Source organism: Rhagoletis pomonella, unplaced genomic scaffold, assembly GCF_013731165.1.
Source record: "Rhagoletis pomonella isolate Grant_MI unplaced genomic scaffold, Rhpom_1.0 Rhpom_scaffold_00004, whole genome shotgun sequence".
NCBI lineage: Eukaryota > Metazoa > Arthropoda > Insecta > Diptera > Tephritidae > Rhagoletis > Rhagoletis pomonella.
In genome coordinates, this window is record NW_023458558.1 from 31459634 (window position 1) to 31472344 (window position 12711).

The following is a 12711-nucleotide window of genomic DNA, read 5'->3' on the forward strand; positions in this document are numbered from 1 at the left end:
CACTGAATAATAGAAAATATACACAAAGACAAAAACATACATACTATGTATGTACATATGCAGCATACACTCATTTGAACTCAATGCCATAGATTGTATACGCGGCCAAGGAATCTCGAATCATCAATGCCGCTAAACAAAAAAAAAACAACACATCCACGCGAAATGCACACATACATCAAATTCAGCTCCGAATTTTGTTGAAATAAAAAATACCAAGAGATTTTTACTTAACAAATGACCTAAGGCAAACTTTTATTAGAAAACGATTTTTGAATTTTCTAAATCATTGCATAATTACATTTTAAGAAATATGGAATTTTACATTTATGTATGTAGTTCATATTGCTTGTTATCGATAAGTGATGTCTATAATTTATGTTTATACTCATACAAATCCTTTTTATGAAATTTACAAAATTCAATAATATCAAATTAGCATATGCTTTGTTTTTGATTTTGTATGATATAAGTACTTAAGTATAATGTTTGGTCGTAATTGCTACAAATAATTGCCTGTTAAATTTAATACTTAAAACAAACAGTAAAGTTGACGGAAATAATAAAATCACAAAAATTTACTATTCGCATAAATTAAAAGTTATCATTATAATTATACATATATGTATATGTACATATACGCACATATGTATGTATGTATGTATGTATGTATAGGTAAATAATCATCACATATTTATGATAGGCGGCATGACGGCTGATAGTTAAGAGTACATATGCACCGCTATAATTATAGATAAGCTAGATTATGTAATAAGGAAAAACAAAAACAATTAGGTCGTGTAGGTAATTGACTTTACAGTTAACTAACACAGTTGTTTTGTATATAGTATATATGTAACTTTTTGTGATATTTACAGAAAGTAGTGAAAATTTATTTAAATCCTAAGAAAACTGAGCTCTTTATTCATTGTTAAGTTGTTTAGGCCACCAGCTGTTTTACTAAATATATATAAAATTTAACAAATGATAACAAAAAACAGAAACTCAACTAAAAAATTATTTTCTGTTGAGTCGCGCGCAAAAAACGTTTGTTCCACAAGGTCTCTGACACATAGCAACTTTATGCATTAAATACTTAGAATTTCGCACAAAATTTCTTTAATTACATACATTTCCTCGAATAAGTTGCTTTAGTCAGCGGGTTTATTTGCCTGCTTTGTAATAAATTTCATTTAACATTTGCATTTTTCGTTTTCTTTTCATTAAATACTTACCAATGGCATTAAATTATGTATTTGGTCTCAAGCATTTCGCAGCTAATCGTTGACTCTGGCAAAAATTTGTATTTTGTAAGCAGTTTTGCAGCTGATAAACGTTGGCCAGTTGGTCGCTTTGGAGTTCGTTGGCGGTTGGGGGTTAGTGGTTGGTGGGTCGCTGGCGTTTGTGATCTCATTTATGGCGATGATCGTACATTGGTTTGTAGCTTGTATTGATTGATTGAAATAATACGAAGGAGCCGCATAACATGCACATATTATTATTATTATTTTTTTTTTTTACTGACTATTGCGATTGCTGTGATGCGCATTTTCTTTTATTATTTTTTGTTTCAAAATTTTCTGCGTGCATTAGTTGCATGCTTTGGCGGTTAGTTGAGGAGGCTTAAAAAAGATTACGTAGAGTGGCTAATATTTTGTTAGTTGTTTTTCTTTTTTTTTTTGCATTAGAACGAGCGTCAGTGCATTGGTTGTAGTTTGCTGGTACTTTGCTGTTGTTGTTGATTGCAATTACAAACAGTTGCAGTGCATTTGGTGTTTGAATGAAAGAAGTAGAAAATGGTGCTGCTCAACGGAAACGGAAACTCAGAGGTGCCTGTTGGTGCGCTTAGTTGCTGATTTGCTTTTTTTCTTGTTATTAACATACATATGCTCTTTTTGTTTTGTTGCTTGCAATTCCATTTGAGAGTGAGAGGTACATAGGTGTTTGGAATATGTTCAGCATTTGTTAGAGATCACCACAAATGCCATTTGCCATTCGTTAAGTGACACGCCCACAAAAATGAAAAAATAAAAACTGCAACAGTAGGGGCGTTCATGGATGCGTGCTCATAAATTTAATTGCGCTAAATGCATTCATACGAAACATACTTATCCGCTTAGTAATATGTATGTACTACTTGTAATATCCGAGCAAGAGCAGGCATTACGAGCTATTTTTCTCGCTAAGTTTATGAAATGGGCTGATCAACAGTTGAACAAAAAGTAAACATACAAATGCGATGTCAAAAATTAGGATTCAAAAATTTAAGTACAAAAAAGCAGCTGTGGCAAATGTGTAACATTATTTATTGGTTTAGTTTCAAGCACTACGATTTCGATTTGATACTATAAATTTGTAGCATATTTTTAATTTGCAATTAAAACAATTTTATTTTTATTTTATTATTATTTAAATGAAAATCGGAACATAAGTGTTTTTTCAGCATGTGGCAGCGTTTTTTATTTTGTTTTTTTTTTTTTTTTGTTTTACCAGATTTTGGTTTAAAGCAAATAGTTAAAAGCATTTGTTGTTGGTTTGAAGAGCAGCAAAAAAATAAGTGGGATGTGGCAAACGTACAAATACGGGCATGCAGTGTTAATAATCCAACATGAGTGTTTGTTGTTGTAGATGTTAGGTGGTTGTTGGGATGCGGTGTGACGTTATTGTGGCCATTGTTGTTTTAGGTGAAAGTGTGCCCATTTTTTTATTTTGTTGTTTAGGTTTTTTTTAAATTTATTGCATGTTATGTAAAACAACAGGCGCGCAAAGTAAAGTTGAGCAAAAATACAGTTAAAATAAAAAGAAGAAAAAATAAACAAAATAATCATGAGTATTATAAAGTAATTGTGGTTAGTAGGGATTGTGGTAGCGTTATAATTTTTAAAGATATCATAGAAAAATTTGTATTTATGGTAAATAAATTAGAAATAAGGTAGTAAATTAGAATTAGTAGATTCCGAGTTAATAAGGAATAAATTAGTGTTTGAATAAACTACAATAGTAACGAAAGCAATTGCACTTAATAATGCGAGCATTTTTAGCCAAAAGAAAGAAATAACGTTTTAATACTAAAATATTGATTCGGCTGGATTAAATAACTACGCTTTCAAATGTGCTCTGAATTAGTTGGCGAATGATGTTCACATCTGTGAATCTTGAAAAAAAGTAACTCAAAATTCAGATCAAGAAATATACATAACTGCTTGTGGATCATACAGGTTCAACGCAATTAATACACAAATAGGTATAACAGTAGTTTTTAGTTAGTATACTTAATCATGAAGGGAAAAAATATTTGCATTAGTGAATTTAAGTAGGTATATAAATTGATTTATACAAAAAAAAATCGTCCTAATTTTATTTTTTTTTTTTTTGAGTTGATCGCACCGCACTTTGGATCTAGGTATGCAATATGTAGTATGTGCATACAAAATTTTTGTTGGAAGTGCTGTCAAATCAATCGAGTTCTGTCGTGTGAAGCGTTTTTTGCAAATTTACAAAAATGTTTAAAAAAAATCAACAAAAATACTTTTATTTTAATTTAGTAAATTTGTCAGGTCATTAATTTTGTTATAAGCATTAAAATGTCTGGCAACACAGTTAAAATCGGAATTTTCTGCATGCACCGCGCAAAAAGACAAGCATCAGAAAGCTCTATTTTCGGAAATCAAGCAAGGTGTAACTGCTCTTGCAATTAATTTTGGAAATTCTAGAGTTTGGCAGACTTTTCAAAACTACTTGCACTGGCTACGTCTAACAGCCACTTTGCTTTAAATAAGCAATTTTACGAAAACCCAATGCGTTAAAAACTTTACCATTTGGGTGTTTCCATAAAAATGCACGTAAATGAGTTCAAACGACTTTATAACTTTAAATTTCGTATTCAGATGGCGAAAAAAGTTACGAAAACGCGAAACGGTTAAATAAAGAACTTCAAAAAATTAAATACAAACTTAAATTATACATGTACTACTTCTGGTAATGTACATGTATTACTGGTAAAAATATTGTATGGGGTAAAAATCTGTCACGTCCGATATATAACGTCCGTTATCACATTTTAATTCAAATTATAACCAACAACGAATTACTTCTGATTAAAAATTAATTGGTTGTAATCGTCCGTAATTTGTCTTTGTTTAAAGAATGTTTAGGAAAAGAAAACCACACAGGATTCGCAGAGTTTTGCTTATTTTTGCATGTACTCTGAAACCACTTCTGTTTTTGTCACGTCCGTTATGACCTCCGTTTCATCGATTTTCCCCACACCAGTGTTCTAAGTTCTTTTCCACTTCAAGCGCATAAGTTTTAGCTTTTGCATTAAAAATCAATTTGAATAGCTTTTTTACTTTTTCGAAAATGTGTTTTTTAGAGTTATTGCTTAATGCGTATAATTTTTGTTAAAATATCTAATCAATTTGGAATTTTTTGCAGCCACTGTTTTTTAAATCGCACGCAAAAGCTTTGTTTAATGATATTAAATCTATGCCATGCATAAAATCAGTGAACACAGTTTAAAACATCACTTAAAAAAAAAAACTATTTATTACTTTTACCCTAGTGGCCATTATACTTTTCGTTCGAAAAGGCCGTGACTAATCTTTTAATTTTTTTTTTGTCATAAAATGATGTGGAGAGTTGTAATTCGATGATCTCCACCACATAAATCAAAAGCGAATTTAGAATTTTTTATTAGTTATGACTTTTTGCATTTCAACGATGATGTTTGTTACGTCTTTTTGCATTTCAGCGTGCGTGCTTATCATAACAAATAAAAGCAATTTGCAAAAATTCTGTTTATAACTCAAGTACGCAGGCATTTGAAAGCGTAATCTTATCTACACACAACTAAATAATCAAGCAAATAAATTTGTATTTATGTATTTATATGCATATTTGTATGTACTAGGTACCTGAATAGCAGTGGGAAAACTCAAGTGATTACTTTTTTTTTACAAAATATTTACAGACTTTCATACACGAGTATGAGTAAGAGAAAATGATTCCAATTTTTTGATGGGTATTAAGACTTATCTGGTGTTGAGTTATTTGGTTTTTATTTATATTTTTTACTACTGCTACATATGCAAGTACTTTTGTGTGAATGCACTTTTTACACATGTGCAGGTGTTTCGTGTATGTACATACATACAATTTGTACATATGTATGTATGTATGTATGTATGTTGTGATTTCGTGTTTTCCTCGGTTATTTATTTACGTTAATTTAATTGTAATTTAATTTAAATTTTCCCTCTTCTTTTAATTCTTTCTGTTTTCAATTGAGTTTTCCAATATATAAAGAGATTTTTATATAGAGATATTTATTATATGTATATATGCTTTTAATAAGTAAGTAGTTTTTTGTTTGTTCTAGCATGTTTTTTTGTTTTCTTTAATAATAAATTTTTGCTATATAAGAGTTAACTAGAGAAATATGCAATAAATATGTAAGTAAATTTACATAGCGTGTAACTACTCTTATAATACATAAATGTGAGATTTCGAAGAAATTCAAACTATAGGTATGTATGTATATATATATGTATCAACTCAAAATTGCGTGAATGCGATGCTTTCTTAAAATTGTTGGTAAATGCGCTCTCAGCGTCGATTCTGTTTTAAATATTTTAAACATTTTCTTTGCTTTTGCTTTTTCTTGCAGCTCAAAAGCAAGCAAAATGAAAAGACCTTCAACTGATTTGTTACTAAACTTTTGACCGGAAATTCTTATCAACAATTACGAGAGAGATTGGAAAGTACAATACATAGTTTGTTTTAAATGTTTTGTTTTGTTCATTTACATATGTTTATGCAGTTTTACTTTTAAAATTTTGATGGTTTTTCTGCACTTGCATGCAACTTTTGTTATTTTGCCGTTTCATTTTCTTACTTTTTGCATTTTTATTTATTTTTTTATGTACAGTGGTCGTCCAGTATAACGAATGCCTTATTTAAATGTATTGATTACTCTAAATAACGAACGGTTGAAAAAAGGAGTATGCTGAATAACGAACGCTTGTTTACTTTGTGTGCTTAAATGACATGATTTTGCATGATTTTTGCGTACGTGGAATTACAATCAGTTCAAAAGAATAACTTCTTACAAGTGGTCGCGTTATTGAACTGGAAAAATACCTCCGTCACGTAAACGTTTGTTATTTATTAGGTGAAAAAATTATAAACGTAAACACATTAAGGGGAATTGCAATATGGGGCTCATATGTAATATATAGACTGATTTTATTGAAATCTCAAAATAAAACTTTAGTTCGTTATAACGTACTTTTCGATATAGCGTATGAACCCAGACATTATATCATTCTTTATACTGGACGACCACTGCATTTTTTATATTTACGCATTAAATTGTGGTTGCTTCGCATTATAACAGTAATCAATTAGATTTCATAATATAGCAAATACATTATAATTACTTTTGTTTAGCCTTTAATCAATAAATTAGGTAATTAAGTAATTATTCACCAAATAGGCCGCAAAAGCAGCTTACAAATTGGCAGCATTTACGGCCGCATGGCATTTGTATTTAGATACTCTAATCGCTTTCTAAATCGCTCGCAACTCAGCAGCAGCCGATCAGAGCAGACTGATGCTGAGTTTTGTTGTTGTGACATTTAGCAACATATTTTGAATATTTTTTACTTGGAGCGCGCGACACAAGATCTATATAATAACTAGTTATAATAATTGTTATTACTTTGTTGCTATACTTTTCTTTGTAACTATATGTATGTATGTAATAAATAATAAACATGTATGTAATAGTAATAATGTAATTGCATTTACATGAAAGTTGTGCCAACATATGAAGCAACTATGAGACCCAACACAGTCAAACATAACAGGATCATGATCTTCTTTCGGCGCGCCTTGCTCTGGTATTTGAGCGCTTTCTTTGTATCTTGAGTTGCCGTCTGCACGTAGTCCATAGCATGCTCCACATGATATTCAATGCGATCGATCATCTCGCCCTGCGACTCCACCAACATAGCCATATCCATAAACATGTCGTGTAGCTCTTTGATCGATGTCTCCAACTTCATAATATCAGCGTGACGAGCCTCTATATCGGCCAGGGTTTGTTTGGCCTGTTGCGTCTCCATAATAATGCCCTGCGTGAATACGGCTGGGTTGCCCTGCTCCAGCATGTCTTCCAGCTCTTCACTGGTCGTTGCACGGCCGGTAATCTCCAACTGACGTTGTATTCTGCCTTTGCAGCGCTCTCTGTAATCCGTCTGCGTGCGATTGTATTCTGTCATCACCTCGACGAATTTTCGTGAAAGCGTTGAATGCTGTGTTTTGCGTATACGCAAATCGGCGGACGATTTGTTTTGCTGCTCCTCTTGCTCGATATTTTGTTCGATGCTTTTTAGTTTTCCACGGACGCGATTCGCATTCTTCTTTATGTCGGCCATTAAATCTTCCAGCTCCTGTTTGGTTTTCTCATCAGATTGAGGGGCGGATAGAATAGCCGAGTGCTTCTTTTTAACTTCTTCGACATTGTCTTGCACCCGATCGATCATGCCACGTATCTCCTCCACCTGCTTGAAGAACTCATCCATGTAGGAATCATGGGCATCCACGTTGACCGCCACTTCCTCAGACTCCTCGTCATCGGATTGAGCGGCGTGAAGTGCGGCTAATCTGTCTTTTGTCATTTTGCAGATGGTTTTTACTACAAAGGCGTTGAAGGTTGTTTGCCTTTAAATTTATAAAGTTTGTTTCACAGTGGTAAAATTTCTCGTTAAACTGGAACAGTACACTGCCGGTATTTATTCCAAGTTTTACTTAATTTTTATTCTAATTATCTTTTATAAGCTAACTGGCTTTCGTTGACGTTTGTTCACGTCGTTCGTTGACTTTGTTGAGCTCAACTTTACGGTGATTATTTTTTAAGGGACAAGGGGAACGAGTGCTTCAATTTCAAGGCGATAAAAACTTATTAATTTATATGTATTTTTTGGCAGTCAATGCTCCTCTAAGACGCTAGTTTCGGTTATCACTTTTTTATGCAATTTCATTTACATAGTTGAATTTCCAAATTCGATCTCTTTGGGTAAACTTGACACCAGCACAATATATTTTTAATTTATTTTTTCTTTCACGCGATTATTCTTTTCGGCCTTTTCACTGTAGAATTTTGTCGGCCTCCCAGCGCACCGCGTGTGTGCAACACTTTCTAAGCCTGTATTTTCGGTTGCGGTGGTGGGTGGACGCGCGCGGTAGTTGTCGCTCGTGACTAGCGATTATCGATTTTTCCTTGCGAAATGCAAACGTTTGGACAAACGCCCGTACCCCCGTCTTGATTATCGTCGATTTCGAGGCGTATCTTCGAAAATTATATTTTTTAATTTAGGATATTGGCACTTCTAATAATTTTTCCCATGAATCACTTTGTTTTTGTTATTTAATATATATACGAGTCGTCTGTAACAAATTTATCTGTAAATATCTTGGTTCACTCGTTTATACCACGATGCGATTAGGGGCGGAGCGGCTGGTTTTAGCGTGCGTAATGGCAAACGGAGCGTTGAAGGCAACGCTCACGGTCAACAAATTCAATTTACTGCGATATCCACAGCTACTTTTGAAAATAATTTTGGCGACGTTAACAGCGACGATAGCGATAGCGTAAGCGACAATAGCAACCGCTGCATGACTCACTTTCTGCCTCACTTTTGCTTGGCAATTTCGTATCCACAGACTTTTTGTGGTTGAGAGTGTTTAATAATCTTAAAAATTTTACACACTAACCACTAAATTTATTTATTTGGTTTCGAAATCGAGTGTTCCTAATTCGTATCTGCAACTTTTGCACTTGTCAAGCACAAAAATGTATGCTTTACTTTTACTGACCACGTTCTATTCCTTGCACCTCCATACTCGCGCTGGGAGAAAAACTGTTGGTATCTGCTACTTGCTGCTGTTGCGTTCGCCTTTGGTGATGATGAAGGTGATGACGCTGTTGGACGAACACGTCGGAAACGTAGCTTATCGACGAAAAGCTTCCGAATAACAATAAGTGGGTAGAGTTATGATGGCAAAAATCAGCACAAATTGTTACTAGAATGCCTAAGCAGCGTTGAATGAGAGTGAATTGGATTTTGATTGTAGGGAGATGGTTTTTTGTGTATCGGATTTTTCTTTCACTTTGCTTTCCGTCTCTTGTGTGCTTTGCTTTATTCAATGACTGCTCTTTGTTTTACTTAAATTTTCACATTTGCCAGCGTATTATTCCGATGTTTTATCTGTATTTTTAAGATAATGGAATGTTTTGAGTTAATCGAAATAGTTTTTGCAAATTATTTAGATACTGGTATTCGTCAGACTACACACTATCATTAATTTACTTTTTTCTTATAATTATGATAAATGTTAAACCCACTTTAGCAACGTGCAAATCAAAGAAAAATCGATTTTTGCTCAGGGTCTCTTTTACAACCGAACGCGTACGCGCGCGGTTTCACGTTTATGCGGTGGGCGCGACAAGGCGGGTAATATCGGCTGTTGAAGACAAAGGAGACAAATTCAAGCTTATGTGCTGGCTTTCAGATTTATTGAAGAATTTTTTATTTCTTTTAGTAACACTGGGATGCGCGTTAAAAATGGCCAGTGGCAGCGTTGAATAATTTTCTTTTCAGCTCGATAATTGGCGCACGGACGCACGGGAACGCTCTCAACGCGTTGCTGGCTCTCGACAATCTAATGAAAGTAGCAAGAGCGACATCGTGTAAAGCTATGGCTGCATCAATATTTGCTCCATTGAATCACTATTCTCCACTATGCATCGCGTTTGTGGAATTCGTGAGCTCGTGTGGGTAATATTCCAAGTGCGTTTGCGTTATGTTTATACTTAAACGGGGGTGGGGTGTGCGTCACTACACACAGACGCACCTCTTTCAGAGAGTGCCTTTTGATCAGCCGTGGACACCGCTTATAAATTGTTTCCTCTTGTTATTAGGATACAAAAGCCGCTTCCGGCAAAGTAACACTAAAAATTGAAGGAAGTAAATTCTTACAAATCAATTAAAGCTCTAAACATCCACTATTTACCAATTAATTAGACAATTTTTCGCGATCCGTTTTTACACTTCCTTCCACTGGTATTTCTTTTCGTTTTCTGGCTTGCTTGTCACTATTACGTTTAGCACTCTTTCGCTTTCCTACGTTTGGCAACCCATTGCCAATACGTCAAGGCAAATTTGACAAATTTAATCAACGAAAACAATGCAGAACCGAGAGCGAGTGGAACATAAATTTAATTCGATTTTTATAAATTATATCCTTTTGGATAAAAAATTTAACTAAATGCTGTAAAAACGCTGAGAACTGTTATTGTTCGATTTCTGTAAATGTCAAAATGTTTACAGTATTGGATTATTCACTTTTTTTATTATCCACTTTTGCTTTAACCTCTTTATCACTTTTGACATTTCACTTTACGTCAGGTAAGAGTGATGTTACGTTGTGCAACGTAACTAACAGTGATGTTAGCATTCAATTTAGGGGCAAATTTTTGGCCCATTATTGCAGATATCAAAATGGGAGTAATGGGACTTAAACTCGAAAAAGTTTTGAAATACAAAATTTCATCAGCCTCCAAAAACTGATAAAAAGTGTATGAAAGATGCTTATAGGCGGCATACACGGTGCGTCTGACTCGCGAGTCGGTTTGGATGTGTTAGGGAAAATAGATATGTGTCAGTTACACAGACATGACTCCGTCGTGTCTCTGAGGACACAACTGTTACTACGTTTATACGTAAGCTATGTACAAATAAAAATAATTTGCAAATACCTAACTTACTGTTTATTCGATGGTAAAAACTTCTTTTTTAATATTGCATGATTATAAAAAGGCACTAATATGACCATCCAAAAAGAAAATAAGGTTAAAAATGGCAACGTCTTGATTATAAAAAAGCTAATAAGATGACCATCGAAAAAGATAATAAACCTAAGAATAGCGGCGTCTTGCGCTTATTTGCAAATAGCACACTAATCAATATTTATTTGCGTGATTTAGTTATATGCAAATAAAAAATTAACTCAGCGTTTATACAGCAAAGTTTACCATTTTGCAAATTTTTATTTGCAAATAATACATGCGTATAAACGTAGTATGTGTGTAGTCGAAAGGCGAGTCAACACGTACACAGATGACTCGCGTGTCAGACGCACCGTCTATGGTGCCTATTAGATATTGAAATAACAAAAATTCGTCCCATCAAAACCGCTACATGGAAACAAACTTAAAGATTTCTAATATTAACGTAATGGACAAATTAATTTTACACTACTCAACAGTGTAACAATATCATTTAATTGAGAAAAATTTTGTAATTTAATGTCCAGTAGAATGCCGGCGTAAGAATTCATTATTTTTAAACACGCACACTTTTTTAATAACTGGTTAAAATTGCAATATAATGTAAATATTTAAATTTAAAGCTCATTTCATATTTTTGCGTATGTCCTACCTAATGGTGTGGTTAAACGTGGCAATGCAAGCGCTTTTTCTACGCGTTTTGCTGTCAAAGTGCGAAATCGAAAGTATACTTTCACGTGTAAACAGCCAGAGTGTCCTTATTGCTGATTTGCAGAAATCACTTTCGGAAATAAAAATTGCAAGATGTAACTGCAACTGAAATTATGCAAAACCCCTTTCGAGAAATAATTTCAACTTGCTCGTACTGCACTAGCAATTTTAATTTTGCGTCAAGTGCTGTCAAATCTGTCAAGTGTGACGCGTTTTTTTTGTGAATATGAAAAATATGTGTAATTAATTTATTTTACTGATATGGACAAAAAGTAGTAGCGGAAAGTTTGATTTTCAGAAATAAAAAGTGCTTTCGAAAGTCACTTTACATTCAAGGTGTAACTGCTCCTGCAACTTCTTTTGGAAACTTGTACTTGCCACGTCTAATAGCTCCTTAATGTAAACCGTGCTAGTTTATGAAATGTTAGAATTATTTTTCAAAATCATTTAATTGAGAACATTATCTGCATTTTCGTAGAAAGGATTCACATTACAGCATCATTACGCACTGCTGTTATTTATAAATTCGCATTTCATTTTATTTTGTTGACCTTTGCATGCATGTATGCACTATGTTGCTTATGTTATCACTACGCCGCACTTTTTGCATGCTTATATTGGTATTCTGCATATCAGTCCAAGATCGTCGGGGGTTCGATAATAATTGAAAATGGCTGTACTTACCGGATATTTTGTTGTCAGTACAACACCACAAATTTCATCTCCGACCAGAAACTGTTCCCCCAACATTGCCATACACACATTTTCCCACGCTCGATCAATTTTATTCTTCCGTAAACGTATTACCCACTGGCCGCCTTTTGTGTTTGCTGGGTCCTCCCACATCGGCTTTATGCCCTGTTTAAAAAGGCTTAATTCTCGATATGGCTTCAATGCCGTTGGCCGTATAAGATGCGAGTATAGCGACCACCATTGTTGTACACTGGCACAACGCCCGACAACATGCAGTGATTTGCTATAATCCGTGGCACGATGTGTCCCCTTGCGTGAGAACCAAAGGCAGTATGTGTGCTGCAGTCGGTTCTCATTAGGCCCAACTTCTAAAGGTGGCAGTTTGTCCACATCTATTTCATTCTCCATATCACTGTCATCGCTGTCAGCGAGATCTTGCCATGGTTTCCTGAAAAAAT

At 34.1% G+C, this 12711-nt stretch overlaps 2 protein-coding genes across 5 annotated transcripts in view; both read right to left on the bottom strand.

Annotated features, from left to right (window-relative positions):
* LOC118737451 (eukaryotic translation initiation factor 4E type 2) overlaps positions 1-12711 on the bottom strand; it is a gene marked incomplete in the record, with an annotated part of 260587 nt that overhangs the window by 165641 nt on the left and 82235 nt on the right. Inside the window, 1 exon segment of the mRNA XM_036467950.1 lies at positions 12245-12701. Within this exon segment, the coding sequence (XP_036323843.1) occupies positions 12245-12701 (457 nt within the window).
* LOC118737450 (syntaxin-1A) lies at positions 861-10376 on the bottom strand. 4 transcript variants are annotated; one of them, XR_004992815.1, is made up of 4 exons: positions 10075-10376; positions 6808-10012; positions 1236-2345; positions 861-1172 (listed from the first exon to the last, which is right to left on the bottom strand). XR_004992815.1 is itself a non-coding variant. In XM_036467949.1 (4 exons), the coding sequence occupies exons 3-4, from the start codon at positions 7677-7679 to the stop codon at positions 2327-2329; spliced, it is 891 nt and encodes a 296-aa protein (XP_036323842.1). In that variant the 5' UTR covers positions 7680-9269; positions 9407-10012; positions 10075-10376; the 3' UTR covers positions 861-2326. The 4 variants fall into 4 exon arrangements, 2 of the variants coding, with proteins under 2 accessions (XP_036323842.1, XP_036323841.1); XR_004992816.1 differs by having other exon boundaries at positions 861-1175; XM_036467949.1 differs by having other exon boundaries at positions 861-2345; positions 6808-9269; positions 9407-10012.